General features: G+C 35.4%; 1 protein-coding gene across 1 annotated transcript; it reads left to right on the forward strand.

The window, feature by feature from the left end:
- Nucleotides 1-848: 848 nt before the first annotated feature.
- Nucleotides 849-4814, forward strand: bola1 (bolA family member 1). The gene is made up of 2 exons (XM_067396963.1): nucleotides 849-923; nucleotides 3394-4814. The coding sequence occupies exon 2, from the start codon at nucleotides 3411-3413 to the stop codon at nucleotides 3861-3863; it is 453 nt and encodes a 150-aa protein (XP_067253064.1). The 5' UTR covers nucleotides 849-923; nucleotides 3394-3410; the 3' UTR covers nucleotides 3864-4814.
- The last annotated feature ends 15892 nt before the right edge of the window (nucleotides 4815-20706 follow it).

The following is a 20706-nucleotide window of genomic DNA, read 5'->3' on the forward strand; positions in this document are numbered from 1 at the left end:
ACATATTGTTTTTCTACTATAGGTAAGTATGCGATTTTGGATGCAGCCTTCATGAACTCAACAAAGACTTCAATGTTGAATGACAAAATAACCTTATAAAATTCATAAGTTACATTACATGGATGTGTACATAGCGCAGTGTTTAGAGTGTCATTTGGGACAAATTTTATTTGCATACTGAAAAAAAAAAATCTGTTTGTTCACTCTTTTGTGAAACACAAACATACATGTTATGCAGAAGGTCCAAAGCCCTATTTCAATATAAATGAAAATATAGCCATGCTCAATAAAAGGGTGGGAAAACAGCATAAAAGTATATTCCACGTCTTGTATACTAAATAGAATAAATTGAGTGTAGATCATTTATATAGGCCTATATTTAGGTAAAATAATATGGTAATTTTCCAGACACAATCAATGTTAAGTTACGTCCTGTCAGGGTTTGTGTTTACGTTACACTAACTTTGAATGATATGTAAGTTATATAAACAAACGGTTTAGTGTATACAGTATGTACTTTTTAACAACCAAACAATGGCGTATTTTAGTATACTTGTAATATTATATAATTTAGTAGTGATAAACAGCAAGTTTTGATTATAACCTACCGTCTGATATCAAGCTGTTGCTATGGTAACCTCAGGCAAATTGGCGCCAGATTCAAATACGCGGTATCACCAACTTGTAACTGAATTTTGAGATGAGGCGTTTTCTGAAAACGATGTTATTTATGTATACATATAAAACCAAAACGGTTTAGTATTGTAAGTAATTAAAAGAAATCTCAATAATCTCATGTATTTGACGCAACTCTCTTTCTAGCCGCTAGACGGCAGTAGAGTAAATTCCGCCGCCCAGTGAAAGAGGATCTGAAGGAATCGCTTCCTGTTTGTTATACAAAAACAACACGTTCAAGACGCAAGGTGAGTGAAATCATTTTGACCATGTATTTTCATTTGTCATTTGCTTAAATAAACCTGTGCTAGAATTTTTATTTTAAAGAGCAACTGTGTCGGCAAATCTAGAACATATAAATTCTAACCATTTTGGCTGGGTGTCATATGAAGCCGCATGAACTTTGCGACATCAGTGTACATTTTATAAAGCATGGCATTTGTTTATGAGATTGAGACGAGCATAAGATTTCAACCACATGTAAACAAGCACAAACATGCAGTGTTTCTCAGTTCTGTTGTAGGAATTACGGGTGTTTAAACAGTTTCAGTTCCCTTTTATACATATACGTATTGGATTGGCACGTGCGAAATTATGTTACTATAGCAACAGCTCGAGCTGTAAATGACTGCATTTGGGTCAACATGGCAACTGTGTAGGCCTACTAAATTTTCATGTCCCCAGTAAAATAAAATAAACTCCCATTTGTTTTCTTTAACAATTAGAGCAAACTAATTTTAAATCATTTTATTGATTTTTCTTTGTTCTGAATATATGTCTTTTTTGCCAGTTTCCTGTCAGGTGCTGCACATTAAACGTGTGACATGAATAACTGTCAGTTTAATATTCAAGTGTTTCTTCATTGTTTTCGTTTCTATAATCAAATTTTTTTAAACAAAGCAGGTTGGAAATATTGGGAAAATTATGGTAATTCTTCTTCATCCTCCATATCTCAAAAGATTTACCATCTTTAGTAAAATCCCTAACAAAAGCTGACAAAGTAAATTATTTCTAAATTATTTATATATAATATTCTGTCTGTCTGTGGCTTGAATTCTTGGATTTATTGTGTTTAATAATGATAATAATGCTTATTTGAAGAGGTTAAATAAAGGTTAAAAAAACAGTATTTATGATTAATTCTGTGATATTTTGATGTCTTAGTTTGTCTCAATCTAAAGAAAACCAACCTTTTTGATAAAATTATAAAAATCATTATACTATAAACTCCACACTGGTGACTAGCTTTAGCTCTTTACTTTATTCCTGCTCATTTTTCTTTCCATTTTGTTATTAATCACATTTAAACGCTTCAGCTTGAACAGTATATTTCTGAAGGTCTGGTATAGCTTTTTAAAGAAATACTTCCTTAAAATTACAAAATGGTTGTGAACTAGGTGGCAAAGATAACAAATATCTCTTTATTTTAGACTTGCATATCACAAGGATGTTACAGATTGCTTAAAGGATTAGTTCACTTTCAAATTAAAATATTATGATAATTTAATCACTTTTGTCATCCAAAATGTTCTGTCTTTCTTCAGTCGAAAAGAAGTTAAGGTTTTTTATTAAAACATTCCTGTATTTTTCTCCTTATAGTGGACTTCAATGGACTCCAAACGGTTGAAGTTCAAAATTACAGTTTGAGTGCAGCTTCAAAGCATTGTACATGATCCCAGGCGAGGAATAAGGGCGAAACGATTGGTCATTTTCTAAAAAAATACAAAATTACATACTTTTAACCATAAGCGCTCGTCTTGAACTAGCTCTGTTCTTCTCTGTTAGAATTCCGGCAGTGTAGACACTGCTAAATCTATTACTGCCCTCCACAGGTCAAAGTTTGAACTAATTGTACTAGCACTAGCATGTTGTTTATGACAATTTAGTTCAAACTTTGACCTGTGGAGGGCAGTAATAGCAGTGTCTACACTGCTGGAATTCTAATAGAGAAGAAGAGAGCTAGTTCAAGATGAGTGTTTATGGTTAAAAGTATATATAATTTTTTTTTTTTTTTTTTTTTTTTTTTTTTTAGAAAATGAGTGAATGTTTCTCTAGATAAGACCCTTATTCCTAGATAGATCCCTTTGAAGCTGCAATGAAACTAATTTTGACCTTCAACCTTTTGGAGTCCATTGAAGTCCATTATAAGGAGAAAAATCCTGGAATGTTTCCACCAAAAACATCTTGGATGACATGGGGGTGAGTAAATTATCAGGAAATTTTAATTTGAACGTGAACTAATCCTTTAAGTTTCATGAAAAGTCAGCATGAAATGGAAATTGTGATCGCCTTTTCTTCCGTATTGAGATGTACATCTGAGTAAAACAGCTTCTTGTACTAGAAAAAATGTTGGATGGGACTTGAGTTTGACCTTGGGAAATTGATTGGATGTTTGAGGTTTGCTATTGGTGGATCTTATGTGAGTGACAGGTTGCCCCGCCTTCGTGCCAGTAAACGCATCATCAGAGAAGAGATGTCGCTGCAAAGGGAGGGGACGTTATTTTGATTAAAGAATATGAGGGCACATAAATTAAAAAAGAAAAAATGACATGAACGGATAAAACATTTATAATAAATACTGCAATATTCCATAAAAATAAGAATTGTCAGTTTTGATTTCATGGGGACTTTAAGAAGACAATTTGTGCTTGGGGTGCCAAATGACAAGCTGTGTTCAACAACAGAAGTCTCTCATTGATTCTTCATGTTTTCCTGCAGGTGGTCTCCTGTGCCTGATGCTGTCCACTGCTCTCCGCTGCCTGCGTCCCTCATCCTGCACCCTTGCCTTATCCAGACAGCTGGCCCATCACCGGCCCCACATGGATCCCAGTAGTCCCCGTCCTGTAGAGACCACCATACGGACCAAACTGACCCAGGCCCTCGCACCTGAGCACCTGGAGGTCATAAATGAGAGTCACATGCACGCTGTGCCCCCTGGTTCAGAGTCCCACTTCAGAGTTCTGGTGGTGAGTCCTCAGTTTGAGGGTCTTTCCCTCTTGCAGCGTCATCGGCTTGTAAACGAAACCCTGCGGGAGGAGCTCAGCACCTGCGTTCATGCCCTCGCCATCCAGGCTAAGACGCCCCAGCAGTGGAGCAGCAACCCCAGCCTGGCCAAAAGCCCCCCGTGCATGGGAGGATCCAAACATGATAACACAATGACTGAGAAACTGAAGGCGGGTCGAGACTAACTTTGTTTCAGTTCAGAAACAAAAACTGTTTAGGAGTATTATAATAATCAGATATGAAGTGAGTTAATTAGTTGCAAATGCATATCTTTGATGTGGAGGAAGCTGATGGACACTAATGCTCAATATTTAAATGACTTCAATACATACATTAATAAATGAAAGTTGTTTTTATTGGCTTGGACGTGTTAAGTACTTTATTTATAATTTACATAAAAAGGAAATGCTTATTTCATTTGATCACTTGGAATTCAAAGAAGCTCTAAAGTGTTATTTTTGGTTTAAATTTTAAAAAAAAAAAAAAAAAAAAAAGAAAACTTAAGGAATTATTCGACAATTATTTCCAACTTGTTATATGGTTACTTATCAAGTTGGTACACTATCGGTCTATCTATCTATCTATCTATCTATCTATCTATCTATCTATCTATCTATCTATCTATCTATCTATCTATCTATCTATCTATCTATCTATCTATCTATCTATCTATCTATCTATCTATCTATCTATCTATCTATCTATCTATCTATGTTGATATTAATCAATATTAATATGGATGCATGATGCATTACACTGGTCAAAATTGACAGTTAAGACTTTTATTTTATAAAAAAAATAATTATAATATTACAAAAGATTTTTATTTCAAATAAATGCTTTTTTTCCCCCTCAAAAGTGTGTCAGTTTCCACAAAAATGTGAAGCAGTACAACTGTTTTCAGTATTGATGATAATAATAATAATAGCAGCAGATCAGCATATTAGAATGATTTCTGAAGGATCATGTGACAATGAAGACTGGAGTAATGATGCTGAAAATTCAGCTTTGATCACAGGAATAAATTGTATTTTAAAATATATTCAAATAGAACAGATCTTTTAATTTGTATTTATATTTTGCAATATTACTGTTTTACTGTATTTTTGATCAAATAAATGAAGACTTGGTGAGCACAAGAGACTTTTTTTTCAAAAACATTAAAATTTGTAATTATTCCATTCTTTTGATATATAATATTTATTTGTGTTGAAATTGTTTTATTAAATTGCTTATAGAGATCACATAGAAACAGAAGACGGGCACAACCGGCTATACAGTTTTGCTATGGACAATGGTCATTATTCAGAAATATTTGACTGCTGAATACTGCAGTTGACCAGTCAGAATCAAGTATACTAGAGAGTCACCTAAAAAAAGCAGGTCATTTTATCCTTATGGCTTCTAAAACTGGATGGAATTATCTCAACTCTATACAGTAGCTGGCAGAAATTGTACCACCAGAGGGCAACAGAAGATCAGCATGCAGCAGTATATGTAGAACATGATATCTTTGGAGTGGTGCCTCCTTCACTTAAAAATGACTGGTTATGTAATTCAATTTAAGCAGAGCTTAATCGGTAGCAAAACTCTTTCGATCTGTGTCTGACACGTCCACAATTCAATCTGGCCTCAAACACATCTGAAGTTTATTTATTTAGATAAACAGTGTTAAAATGATTCATTATAGCTACAAATATACTATGCAGGCTCACATTCCTTTGGTCAACTTTCATAATATAATACTTAATACAAATATCAACAAGTTATAGATGATGGCGATGGAAATGTGTTAGACAACCTGCAGAGAAACACTAATCTGTAACAGGACAAAATAAATAATTAGATATCTAGTGGAAATAATGTTTTTTTCATCATCTTAATTGATTAAGAGTACAGAATCCACCAACTAAATAAATTTGTGCTGCTTGTTTTTTTTTTATCAACACTGACTGAATATATAATTTGGCATAGAACTTTTGCTTCTTTGTTTGATATGCCAACTTAAATTATTACATGACTCTCTAGAAAATCCATGTTGCAGCATTTTAGAGTCAAATGTATTTGTTTAATATCCACTAAACTGTATAATTGACTTGTCACAGGAAAGCGATCTCCTACATAGCTGTGCTAGTTTCATGTCTCTCATATCACACTATGTACTTTCTTCTCAGTTTAATCTGTGCATCCCTTACTTATTTTCTCTCAGTGATACTCAGTAAGTTCTGACGATGAGTAGACTGTTGTGAACATGCATAAAGCAACACCTAGAGAATAATCTACAGTATATGTAGAATTTAGTATTAAATGTGCATTACCTTTCAAAAGTTTTGGGTCAGTAATTTAAAAAAACAAAACAAAAAAACAATATATTTTATCAAAAATACAGTAAAAACAGCAATATTGCAAAATTTAAATACAAATGAAAAGACCTGTTCTATTTGAATATATTTTAAAATGTAATTTATTCTTGTAATGCAACGCTAAATTTTCAGCATCACATGATCCTTCAGAAATCATTCTAATATGCTGATTTGCTGTTCAAGAATAATTTCTTCTTATTTTCAATGTCTTTTTGTGAAAAACGTGATACATTTTTGAGGATTTTTTTTGTTGAACAAAGTTCAAAAGAACAGAATTTATTTGAAATTCAAATCTTTTGTAACATTAGTCTTTACTGTCACTTTTGATCAATTTAATGCATCCTTACTGAATAAAGTTAATAATACAAAACTTTTGCACAGTATATACTTGTTCGCTGACAGTGATGGGTAGATTACTTACAAAATGTAATTCATTACGGATTACAAATTGCATGATGAAAATTATAATGCAATGTACGTTAAACGTTTTTGGTCATGTAATCTGATCATTTTTTGACCTAACTCATCACATTGATTTCAATTGAATAATCTTGTAGTATATTGATCTAAAAATGCAAAGAGAAAGAAAATTAATTCCACTCTTTATCAACAACACAAAATGTGTTAAACATAAATCAGGCTTTCTTAAACTCGAGTTTGAGTAGAAACTGCAGGGGGTTTGGAAATTGTAGTTTAAAATAGAGCAATCAAAATAAGACACTTACCAAAAATATTTGACCTGTTTATGCTGTGTGGCCTCTCAATTTTCCATGTAATAGCTTGTGTGTGCAATTCCACAAAACTAGAAGACTTTCTGAACATTTAAAAGCAAAAGGCTTTTTTAGAAAGGAAAATTCAAACCATAAATTTAACCAAAATTTAAAAAAATGAGAAGAATTGGGGAGAATCAGTGCCACTTATAATCATAATTGTCCTTTTGTGAACATTGAGTAATAATGTAATGAATAAAAAAGCAACTGTAGTCTGATTATTTTTAGGAATCTGATTATGTAATCCAGATTATATGTAATCCCAGCAAGCAATAGCCGCCATTTCACCATCATAGTTAACTATAGACCCGATAGTCTGGCTATGAGTGACCCACTTCTAGACAAAATAACTTGTGAAATGTATGATATTCCATTATATAAGCAAAGTCAACAGTTATTATAAGGTGTTTGGTGTAGCCCACTTATATTCAAAACTGATTCATTGTAGTTTTTGGCCAGTCAGCACACGAGATATCATGTTTGCAATGTCAATAATATCTACAAGATGCAAGTTTCATTTCATGACATGCTCGATCTGTAGTAACGATTTAGCTATTAAAGGTGCCATCGAATGGAAAATTGAATTTATCTTGGCATAGTTGAATAACAAGAGTTCAATACATAGACATGACATACAGTGAGTCTCAAACTCCATTGTTTCCTCCTTCTTATGTAAATCTCATTTGTTTAAAAGACCTCCAAAGAACAGGCGAATCTCAACATAACACCGACTGTTACGTAACAGTCGGGATCATTAATATGTACGCCCCCAATATTTGAATATGCCAGCTCATGTTCAAGGCATTAGACAAGGGCAGCCAGTATTAACGTCTGTGCACAGCTGAATCATCAGACTAGGTAAGCAAGCAAGAACAACAGCGAAAAATGGCAGATGGAGCAATAATAACTGACATGATCCATGATATCATGTTATTTTTAGTGATATTTGTAAATTGTCTTTCTAAATGTTTCGTTAGCATGTTGCTAATGTACTGTTAAATGTGGTTAAAGTTACCATCGTTTCTTACTGTATTCACGGAGACAAGAGCCATGGCTATTTTCATTTTTAAACACTTGCAGTCTGTATAATTCATAAACACAACTTCATTCTTTATAAATCTCTCCAACAGTGTGTAATGTTAGCTTTAGCCACAGAGCACAGCCTCAAACTCATTCAGAATCAAATGTAAACATCCAAATAAATACCATACTTACGCGATTAGACATGTTGCATGACAAACACTTTGTAAAGATCCATTTTGAGGGTTATATTAGCTGTGTGAACTTTGTTTATGCTGTTTAAGGCAAGCGCAAGCTCCGGGGGCTGGGAGCGTGAGGAATTAAAGGGGCCGCAGCCTAAATCGGTGCATAGTTAATGATGCCCCAAAATAGGCAGTTAAAAAAAATTTATTAAAAAAAATCTATGGGGTATTTTGAGCTGAAACTTTACAGACACATTCAGGGGACACCTTAGACTTATATTACATCTTGTAAAAAAACGTTCGATGGCACCTTTAAGCGGCTATTAGACAGCTATTAGATAATTAAATGCTTTTAAATGCAAAATCGCTTGCTGGGATCAGTTACTACCCAGCGCTGTTCACTGAATTTAACCTGTATTATTGACATTTTTGGCTTCCTGAGACATGTAGATGGTTTGCTGTCAGTCACTGCTGAGGAGTGGACAGAACTGTGCTTCATCGCTGGAGTATGGAGTCAACGGAAGGTAAAATAGGTTTCCCTCCTGAGTTCCTTCATGTGGAACAGATGACTCCGATCACAAAGCCAACAACTGGTGTCGTCGTTTGGCTGGAAAAACAGCAACATGATCATTTTATGACTCTGTCCATTAGAGAGAGCCCTGGGGTGATCCCACACAGGTCAGACCAAAGCGTGTTTAACGTTCACCATCTCAGGAGTGCACGGACGTTGCTGAAAGTGTGATTTGTGTGCTTGAGTTCCAGGTGCGGCGGTGCCTGAAAGATACAGGATTGTGATGCAAGCCAGAACAGGAAGCCCTGTAACGCAGGTGGGGCCTGGGAGGGTTATATGGCCGAACGTTTTCCATCCACAGAGTGGCCGAAGGCTGACGTATCCCGAACGGGGTCACGAGGGCTGCCAGGGTGGCATGGTTCAGTGGGAACCGGCTTGGTAGTGCGTCACAGCGGGGAGAGTGATGGTGCCAGGCCTGGCTGGGACCAGGGACGGTGCGCCGTTCCCGCCAGCGTTTGATTTACAGGCTTGTGCTCGATCTGGGCTCCCTGACACAGCTGACCTCTCTAGGTTGAGGGTCAATAGGTTAGGGATGGGAGCACCAAATGGTCGTCTGAAAAAGCTCCTATAGGGGCTGGCCGTCTCTATGGAATAGTCGTCTGTACCATTCCTCCGTCTGATGCAGTGTTTGTGTACTGTGGGGGGTGACGCGTACACCATTTGCTGGGAAATGTTCACATTTAATACGAGAAAAACTCACTAAGTCTGTGGTGCTCAAAGGTATAGATCATGCTTAAGTAGTTCCAACCCTGATATGAGAAAAAAAGTACAATAAAACAGTTTTATAAGTAGTCTATACTACTTTTGTGCTATATTCTAAGTACTCAGAAATCATATGATTGTTCTTAATAATATTGTTATTTGCTGATGATCTTTCCCCTCATCTCTCAAATCTCATTCATGATCCAGCATGCATGCTGTAATACAGCAAATTTCTTATACATCTTTGTGTAAAGGGTTGGGGAGTAACAAAATACATGTAACTTGTATTTGATTACCACCTATTTAAAATGTAACTGTAATGAAACTGTAACTATAATGACAGTCTGCACAAGCATCCTAAGCTACTTTTCTGCTACATTTCTGCTCATACGTTTCGTACCCCATGCAGAATATGCAACATTTTTAATAATTTTAACAAAAAATCGTAAGAGATCATAAAAATTGCATGTTCTTTTTATCTAGTACTGTCCTGAATAAGCTATGTCACATAACATGTTTGCATATACTTCACAAGAAAAAATTAATTTATAAAAATTGCCCCATTCAAAAATGTACATGCTCTTGAATCTTAACTGTCCTGTCATTACCTGGATGATCCACGACTGTTTTCATGTTTTGCGATAGTTGTTTGTGAGTCCCTTGTAAAAAAAAAAAAAAAGGTAATTGCGACTTATCTCGCAATTGCATTTGCATCTCACAATTCTTACGTTTTTTCTCAGAATTGCAAGATTGTTTTATAAAGTCAGAATTGGGAGATATAAACACAATTGCAAGTTATGAAGTCAGAATTGCTTGAGAAAAATGTGCAATTCTGACTTTTTTTCTGAAAAATGTTGAGTTTATATCTCAGAATTCTAACTTCTTTTCTCAATATTGCAAGTTTATATCACAATTCTGATTTTTTTTCTCAGAATTGGATGATTTAAAGTGTCAGTTGTGAGTTATAAAGTCAGAATTTTGAGATAAAAACTCAAAATGACCTTTTTTTGGTTACATACAAAATCTAACAAACATTCATTACAAATGACTTTTTAAAGCATGTATTTTTTTAATCTGAAGTGACACATTTTAAAGTAACCTACACAGCGCTGTTTGTGTATATATATACACGTCAAGATTTTTTTTGAAAGAAGTTAATGCTTTTATTCAGAAAGGACACATTAAATTAATTAAAAGTGACAGTAAAGACATTTAGAATGATTTGATTTTAAATATTTCAAATAAAAGAATCCTGAAAAATATGAAGCATCACAACTGTTTTCAACATTACATTAATAATAAGAAATGTTTCTTGAGCAGCAAATCAGCATATTAGAATGATTTCTGAGGATCATGTGACACTGAAGACTGGAGTAATGATGCTGAAAATTCAGCTTTGATCACAGAAATTAAGTTTTAAAATATATTCAAAGAGACAACAAATATATATTTAAATACCAAACTTTTACACACAGTACAGGAGCTGGAAATAATCATCTACTTTCACTGCATGGCAAAGAACAGTTGGGACATCTGCATAACATCTAATTTTGTGTTTTACAGAAGAAAGAAAGTCATACATGTTTGGAACAACATGAGGGTGAGTAAATCATGACAATTTTCATTTTTGGGTGAAATATTCCTTTAAAAGGAATGTAGATGCTTTGTATCACACTTTTCCACCATAATCTTGTGTATCTTTGCTCAAAGCAAAGTTTGCATTGTTTTCAGATTTCACACAAAGAGTTGAAACAGTGCATTGAGAGAGGATATTCTCCGCACTGATTGTCGTTTTGGAGGCAAAGCAGACAATTAGATTTAGGTGAGGGTAATAGCTCATTAAGTCTTTTTAATTTAAAGGATTTTTTTTGTCCGGCTGCTCGGCAAACGAATGAGACTAGTGAAAGAGAGGAAAGACAAAGCTGAAATGGGGAGGACAATATCCTTGTGTGGGAGAATTAGTTACACTCAGTAGTCCAAGTATTCAAAGCAGAGAGGAGATCAGCAGGGATTAAGACAAAGTCTACACAGGTGGGTGATGGGGGTCACATGACAGGACATTACCTCGTTTGGGACATTAGCGAGTAAGACAGGATGATATTTGAGTGTTATTTAATGACAAGGCTCATGGTGAAACTCAATCTGAAGCATACCACACTAATAAAACAACAAAAGACTTGTAAATCTTTCCTTAAAATGTAGTTAAAATACAATACCTCTTTTAAAGTCTACACAATCCATAGGAAGAGTTCATAAAAATGTTAATGTGTATGGAAAAATGCACTCAAATTTAATTAAAATTTACTACATTTTTACTTATTTTATAAGTGTGAATGGTGCTTGTTTCCTATGCAAAAGCCACATCAGAGTTAGGGGTTAATAGTTAACCTTCAATATGAGAAATAGTTTATTAGTCTAATTACTTAAAACTCTCCACGTTGTACAGAAATACATCTATTTGAACTCTGGGTCAAAGTAACACAGCCTAGTCAAATGCCCTTTAAATACCACCATTTTAACGAAATCTCGTTATACAAGCACACTTCATAAGAACACAAAAGCTAAGCGATGACCCCTATTTGAATAAAGAGCACACAAACGGTGACTGTCCAGAACTGTGAGGGGAAAAAATTGCAACACATTAGTGATGGTTTCTAATTCCCCTCATTAACTTTGACCCTAAAGAGCTCGGGATAATGTTCTTCACCTGGAAATCTCCCACTCAGGGTCTAATTGTGTGGACGCAGTCAGCAAAGGACGGACGCGGAGGTCATCTGGCGAAAACAGACCAGTGAATGGAGGGTTAATCTGTGGCGGTCCAGATGCGTGGCCCACTGAAAAGAGTCAAAAGCGCCTCGCACCAGCTTAGACAAAAAACGTGATCTATTGTTGGCGTGTCAGCCCCGCGTGATATATTTTATCCTACACGCATGGACAAAACGGATCTGTGATTATACAAGCGCCGCACTCTCTCCCCGAAGAAGTTCTGGACACCAGGCCATTTGACCTCTGGGTCTTCTGGTCTTTGTTCCAGATGCCCTCTGTTTTTCACCCTGCTCTGAACCCAAGGCTCCAGTGTTCCCTCTCAAAATAAAGAGACGGGGGCCCTGCGGTTTATTTTCATTAGTGCTTTAAAACGAGGCCTTTGAGAGCGTAAAAGGCCAAATGAAAGAAAGCCTTAATGTGGTGATTAGGGGTTAAATAAAACATTTGAGCAAACAAACCTTGAGGTTGGCCGAGGGTTTAATGCATTTCCTCTCAACCCTTTAAGTTTAACACATGATCTGCTTCTCCGTGCTGGCAGCTGATGTAGAGATTGTCAAAGTGTTCAATGAGTTTGTGAAGGTGAATTGGGAAGTACAGGACACACACACACATCTCCTGTTTCTCACTTGCCATACATTAGCGTTGATTTGGTTAGGAAGAGGTCCACTCTGGTTACAGCCCTGAGGTGGTTCACGCCACACCACAACCCCTGACCCTAAGCATTAAACTTTGGCACATAATGCACCCCACACCGTTTGTGAATGATGCCTCAAATTAAGCAGCCAATTGAGGAGTAGTGTGTACAATTTTCATCATAAAATCAAGTATACTTGTTGAAGGAGGTACCTGAGCCATATCTAAAGACCTAGAGATCCTGATATTGTAGAGATTTGAGGGTGGGCTCTTTTGTCAAGCACCTAGCAACAATCTAAAACATCTTAACAACCACTTAGCAATGTCATGGAACCACCCAGAACACTCTATGGTTAAAAGTAAGTATTCCAAAAGGAAGTTTTTTTTTTCAGTGAACCAGTGATGCCATGCATTTTTGCATTTTTTCATGCAACTATGGTTACATGAAGAACCTTTAACATCCATGGAACAAAACTTTATGGTTGAAAAGATGGTTTTTTAAAAATATGTTCTTCAAACACTCTTAAAAATAAAGGTTCCAAAAGAGAGTGATGCTATGAAGGACCTTTTTTGGTTCTCCAATGAACCTTTCAGTGGACAGTTCTTAAAAGATCTTTTTCTTAGTGTGAAGATACTTATAGTATTTTTAAAGACCTGTCAAAAGCTTTTGATAGTTAATCATCACATCTTAATGGAAAAGGTGTATAAAAATGTTTTTTAATGATATTACATATAAATGGTTGAAAAATTACATTTTTAATAGAAGACAGTTTGTTTGTTTTAAGCAAGATTACTCTGTGGGGTTCCTCAGGGGTCCGTTTTTGGACCCTTACTATTTCATATTTATATAAATGATTTGTCAAATGTTTCAAATATGCTTACCCCGATAATGTTTGCAGATGACACAACCTTAGTTCTCTCTCACTCAAATTTTAAATAACTGATTAAGAATGCAAATGATGGTCTAAAAACTTATGCTAATTGGTTTAATTTAAATCAATTATCTTTAAACATAAACAAATCAAATATTATTATATTTTATTGGTAAATAATTATACCCTAAGGATTAATCAAAAGTATCAATTGAATCTATTGCAGTGCCTCAAGTGTCAACTACAAAATTCCTTGGAGTTTTTGTTGACGAGAGTTTGAGTTGAAGGGAACAAGCTGACTAAGTGAGCAGAAAAAATACATAAATCTACACATAAAATAAGGAGGGATAGGCATCTTGTTACTACAAGGTAAGAGTGTAAGAGTGTATTCTTACTCTAATTTATCTGTATCTTTCATTTATCTTGATGCAGTCATATATACATTTATTGAATTGTTATTGTAATTTAGCTCTTTCTTTAATTTCACAATTAGTTTCTTTTTTTTTTCTTTGTTGTTTAGGTGTTTGGGTTTTCTGCCTCTCCCCGCATAGAATGTACTTTTTTTTGTTTTTATTGTATATATTTTATATTTATGCAAATAAACTAAAACTTTACTAAAAAAAAACATTTTACAAATCGAAAGAACTGTTTTCCACTTTGAAGAAACTTTTATGCAATGGAAAGGTTCCATGGATGTTGCCCATTGCCCATTTTCTATATCCTAATTATTGTTAATATGTAATTCATTTTTCCAGGAGCTCATTGCTTCTACCTTCAGTTAAACTGCTAAAAGTGATTGTAAATGAATTGCCTAAATTATTACATTATTTGCTAACTGCATTCTTTAAATTGTAATGTTGACATGCATTATCTGTAAAGCTGCTTTGAAATGATGTATCGTGAAAAGCGCTATACAAATAAATGAGAATTGAATTGAATTGAATGTTAAAACATCTTCATGGAACCATCAATGTCAGTAAAGAACCTTTATTTTAGAAAACATTGGTTTTTGAACTGTTCACTGAAAGGTTCTTTGTGGAATCCAAACTGGTTCTTCTGTGGCATCACTGAAAAATCCCCTTTTAGAAGCTTTATTTTTAAGAGTGTAGAAGAACCATTTTGGGTTACAAAGAACCTTCTTAAAAAAAAAAAAAAAACATTTGAAGAACTTTTTTTTCCCCATTATGTAGAACCCTTTGTGCATTGGAAAGGTTTCATGGATGTTGAAGTTTCTTTAAGGAATTATAGAAGCCAATAATTATTTTTTTATTTTTTATTTTTTTTAGAGTTTAGCAATATTTTAGCAAATGTTGCATAAGCAAAATATCAGAAAATGTAATATAGTTTAGTTATCTGTTGCTTTTGTCTTCAGAACACATTTCACATAAACTTTTAGATATGACTGTGAAGGTTGTTGACCGTTTGCAAAACTGACAAATAGCCCTTCTTGGAAACCCTCCACCTCACCCTTCACACACACAAACTAAAGCTACCCACATTCATGGATTTTTGTTTGGACTCGTTTGACCAAATAATATCCTGCATCTACAAGCAGAAATGCATCTTGCTCTTTGACTTGCTCTTAAGTGCATTATCTGTGCAGCTTTCTGACAGCCTGCAATCTTCTGGTCTTATACCTGAGGCTCAACAGCTCGGCAGTCAGGTCTAGGAGCAGTTGAGTTGTTTATTCCAGGTCAGTGATGATGGTAAAGAGGAAGACGAGACAGATAAGGAATTTTAAGTTTGGAGGTATTTATTGTTATGGCCCTTAGTCAGGTTGGATATCATATTGTCATGTGCCATATTGTTATATTATATATATATATCAATATTTTATATCTGATGTACTGCCTTTTTCTATTATATATATATATATATATATATATATATATATATATATATATATATATATATATATATATATATATATATATATATATATAATAAAAATAGGCAGGTCAATGTTTATATGTGAATAAATGTAATCTGTTCATCATATCAAGCGTTTAGTATGAAGTGAATATTCTCCTCTGCTTTTATGAGAGCAATAACAAACAGTTGCTTCTGTTTTTTCACTCAAACTCTTCAATAGCAAGAATCAAAATATAAAGTATTAGTATTTGCTGACAACAAGAAACATATGTGAGCGTGTCCTACAGAATTTCATCTCGCTCTTTTAAGTGGCTTGCTCCGGGGCGACCAAGTAGGTCAAGAGAATTGACATGAGGTGAAGAGGTTCACAAAAGCGTGAGGAGAAGGTCAACCGTAAAAATCCCCCCCACTTTGGTGTGGAAAAGGGTGGGACACAGAGACAGGAGACATGGAGGCTGAGTTAGAGCGAACACTCTTGACAATGTTCTCTGTCGACCCCCAGTCAAAACTACTCACCCCTGTCGCACCCCTGCTCAGCTCTGGCAGAAGTGGGCAGCTTTCTCGCACTCTCCTCGCGTCTGCACCGGCTTTCGGTATGAGTAACTGTGAGCTCAAACAACAGGAAGCATGTCTTCTCATCCCAGCAGAACAGTGGGAAGAACTGACCCATGCTAAATGTCAGATATTAACTGCACATGTCCTCCCTTCACTTTTAGAAAGTGTGTTTGTGTGTGCATGTCTATATACTCAAAAGATACACCTTTGTATCTAAAAGAGTACAGATCAGTACCTCAAAGGTACATATTGGTACCAAAAATGTACATATTAGTACCTAAAGGGTACATATTAGTACCTTTTGAAAGGGTACCGCCTCAGTGAGAGCTTTTGTACCATTTTTCTGAGAGTGTACTTTAAAATAATATGGTAAGAAAAACCAATTTGCAATATCAAACAGCATAACAAGCTATATTTTACAGCTAAATATAATATTAATATAACATGCATACTAATTTCTGGTTAAATGTAATTTTTAGCAAATGTCAATCCATTTTTTCATACTTAATGTTATAATGTTGTAATGCATAAAATCACATTTTAAATGGCATTTAAAATTATTGATTTTATTTTTTATTGAGAAAAAACGAAATGGAATTTTTATATCTGCCACTTATTGATTTATAAATTAAAAGTTGGCTTTTCACCAGCCATAATTGGTGCATCTGTAGTAAAGTGTGTTTCCTGGACACTCCCCCTATTGGTCGGACAGACAGATGGCCCCACCCCAAACCCACACCATTGGTTAAGGTATGTTGTCATTTTTCTCTGCCCAAACAAACAAAGCAATGTTTTGTTTTGACTTTTCAGGTGATTCAGCCTACAAATTGTTAATTTATAGTTGTGTCTGCATATTAAACTGGGATAGCAGAGAGTTAACAAGTGCTGTTCTGAGTTTGGTAATTGCATTTACCTCTAGTGAAAGCTTGAAATGCTTCGACAGCCCAAAACTGTCACCCAAAGCGATGACAGTGTCATTTACTGTAAAGAGCTGTCACATCAGACCCTAAAGTGAGAGCCAGCACTTTTTGGGAGGTGTGGAAAGGGGAGGAGATGTGAATGGAGGTAAAAGAGAAAGGTGGTGGGTTAGCTCCTGCTCCTCCTTTTTGTCAGGGGAAAGAGGATGAAACCTGTCATTAGGAAGGTTAAATGAAGAAAGCCCTCAATGGGGAGGCCATTGTGTTGGAGCAGTGAGGAGGGTTAACTCTTTAGTGCCTCAAATAACGTGGCTTGCTGCTTTGTGGAGGGCTGAAAGAGACAGAGGGGGGCCAAACGGAGGCCCCGGCACTAGAGAAAAGCCCTGTAGGCCGGGCCACAGTGGGGGTTGACGGGGAGGACAGGGACCTTTGGGGATTTTTTCATCTCTTGTTTTTCTTTCTTTCTTAGCAGCTCATCCAGAACCTGCAGTTTTAGAAACTCCCTGAGATGGTTCATTCTCGGGAGATTCCGCTCCCTTGTGTTGAAAAAACGCTCCGTGAATGAATGCATAGTTCGCATTTAAGCCTTCCTTCAATGCACGGCTTAGAGATTTGCTCATCCCAGTGTTAAATGCTGTTTGGGGTCAAAAACCTGTTGGATTGTAGAGTGGCATCATAATGACCTCCTTCACAAACTGCTGAAAATCAGACTGAGCTAACGAACGTAAATAAATATGGACCCATGCAGTTCTGTGGGGTTGTGTGTGCCACGGGTCCATTGTAGTCACTGTGCGCAGTGTTTGTGTAATTGTGCAATTAACTAGTGGACTGTTTTCAGAGGTTGAAAGGGCCATTTTAGCAGAAGTAATTATAGATTTGGAAGACACAATCATGCCAAAAAATCTGCAGCTTTAGCAGTGAAAATCTGAATCTTAAAGGGATAGTTCACCCAAAAATGAAACTTCTGTCATTATTTACTCACCCTCATGTCCAAACTCGTAAGACTTTTGTTCATGCTCGGAAAATAAATGAAGATCTTTTTGATGAAATCAGAGCGATTTCTGTCCCTCCACTGACAGCTACACAACTACTACTTTGACGCTTCAAAAAGTTCATAAAAAGATCGTAAAACTAATCCATATGAATTAAGCTGTTTAGTCCAAATTTTCTGAAGAGACACGATCACTTTATATGATGAACAGAGTTAATTTAGGCTTTTATTCACATGTAAACATTCAACAACTCACACATCAATTGTGGTAAACAGAAGCTCAAGCATGCTTGCTTAACGCATGCGAGAAACAAATCAGGTTTATTTTCGTTTGTTACGCAGCAAGTTTAAGCTTTCGGAAAGATTTTGTTCTCACACGTCAAGCAGCTTCGGTTGAGTTCGTTGGTCAATGTTTATATGTGAATAAATTTAATCTGTTCATCATATAATCGATCGAGTCTCTTCAGAAAATTTGGACTAATCCACTCCATTCATATGGATTAGTTTTACAATCTCCTTATTACCTTTTTTTTTTTTTTACCAGAAAATTAAATTGAAATATTAATTTTCCTTTACATTCATTACTTTTATTCATTTTCCATACATTTCTTCACACACTTTTGCTAAATGAGTAAATGTAAATGCAAGCCTTTACATTTACAAGGCTTCTTTTAGTTTCTCCTCTTGGCTTCACAAAGCATTGATTCATTCCCCCTGTTGAAAGCATGATATTTTGGCATATCCGCTTTAACTTGACCCTCTTTGTGAAAAAAGTGTTTCACAAGTTCACATAATCTATAAGAGTGATAAGGGTAAACACAAGTGTGTTTGGCACAATGGAGGGGCTTTTTTCCCTCCAAATCTAAAGAGGAGTTGTAAAGGATAATGGATTGTGAGTGTCGCACATCAATTGGCAGGATTAGATGAATAGTTCTGTCCAAACTTACATTTGCAATGTCTTTCATGCCTCTCAGTGCAACTGAAATTTGCATTTAGAAGTAAAACTAAGGTAAAACCGGTCTGTTTACTCACTTGGATGAGTTTTATTGTTCTAAATGATGTTTGAGTTACATGTGTTGTTAAGTGATCATTATAAACAGTTTTTGTGATTGGACTCTCCTTATTGATTTACTCTCTCATTTTACCCAGAAATTTAGCAAAATGGTCCAAATATATTAATCAAGACGGTAAGATCCAAAAAATAAACAAGGATAAGTTGTGTTGTTGAAAATTGGTGTTAATCTGCAATCACAGATATTTCTTTTGAGTTGAGATTTCTTAGAGAATGCACAAGTTATTTTAAAGAAAACAAGGTGTTTGATTCTGACTGAAACAAACTTAACTAGTCTCATCTGAAAAAGGCTTTGGTTTAACATCTAGGGTCACACTTGCTTATCCTCCCTCTGTACCAATTTGCCTTATAAACCTATTTGGCCAATTAGTGACTCCATTGAATGGCGCTCATTCAGTGCTAGTGCAATCAGTGCTTCAGTAGCTCAATAAAAGCCCAGTTTAGCTTGATCAGGATTTGCTCCTACAGAGAGCAGAAGCTGAGGTCATCAAAAGCCCATTTAAACCATCATGCAGTGCCAGCATTCTCATCATGCAAAATAAAGACAGCTGAGTCTTGCAATGCTCCGATGTTTCTTGTTAATGGAAACCTTTGTGCTCTGTAGATGAATTACCAGAGACAAATTAAGGATCAAGTAGATGTTGGTTAATGAATACTCGCTGCAAGACTATGGTGCTTTCCTAATTTGTCGACACGCCAAAAATGTTGAAATGTCAAGTCAAATGTATTTGAGCTGCATAATAGTATAGTTTACATTTTATGACAAAACTGTTGAGAGATGCTACATAGTATATATATATATAACCCTACAGTATACTGTATAAAGTTGGAAATACGTATATGTCCAACTTTATTTTATATAAAGTGATAAAGTGAGTTGAGTGATAAAAAAAAAATTAAAATCAGGCATTTATAGTACATATTGCTTTACGTGAGTGCTGTATGTGGAAAAAGTTGGATATAATATATGAGCAAAATCACACAAGTAGCTATACGATATGGTTGTATATCAACACAGCTGTGATTCGGCCATAGGCACGAATCACAATATAAATTAATTACACAAAATAAATGAATTATATTTCATGTTTAACTACTATATAAGAGCCAGCAGAACATCTCCGAAGCACTGGCCGTGATTAAGCTGTTCTCGGTGGGTACACGAGCACTGAAAGGCCGCTGACAGCCTGGAGCTTGCATTTCTGAAACTGTCCAAACAAATTGTAAAATAGGCGCTATGATTAAATATGAGTAACATATTTCAGGTCCAAACAACTACATTCTCACCTAAAAACTCTTAAAACTACAGTTCGTGGTATAACAAGTGTAGTATATGTAAAAAATATGGTGGATTTGCTTGGCTGACATGACAGTCACTTTAAGCGGAGTGATACAAATGGTGAAAAGGTAGGAGTGCTGTTATCAATGAAATATCGCACGGCTCTCAGCCAGTCAGATTCGAGAACCAGAAACTGTTGTAACTTTATACAGCTGTGTGATAATACAGTTTACATTTTGCGGTGATATAAACAATCACGCTATATATAGTACAGTACTCAACATCTGAAGTGGATCAAAACCTTTCATCAAAGTTGTGCTAAAACCTTCTTCTTAGGACAACTTTGATTAATTTTTTGATCCACTTCAAACATTAGCTATATATTGCTTTATGTGAGTATACTGTTTGTAGGTAAAGATGTACTATATATCCATCTTTTATTATATTGCTGATTTTGGCAGTA

The sequence above is a fragment of the Chanodichthys erythropterus genome, chromosome 2 (genome assembly GCF_024489055.1).
Source record: "Chanodichthys erythropterus isolate Z2021 chromosome 2, ASM2448905v1, whole genome shotgun sequence".
Classification (NCBI taxonomy): domain Eukaryota; kingdom Metazoa; phylum Chordata; class Actinopteri; order Cypriniformes; family Xenocyprididae; genus Chanodichthys; species Chanodichthys erythropterus.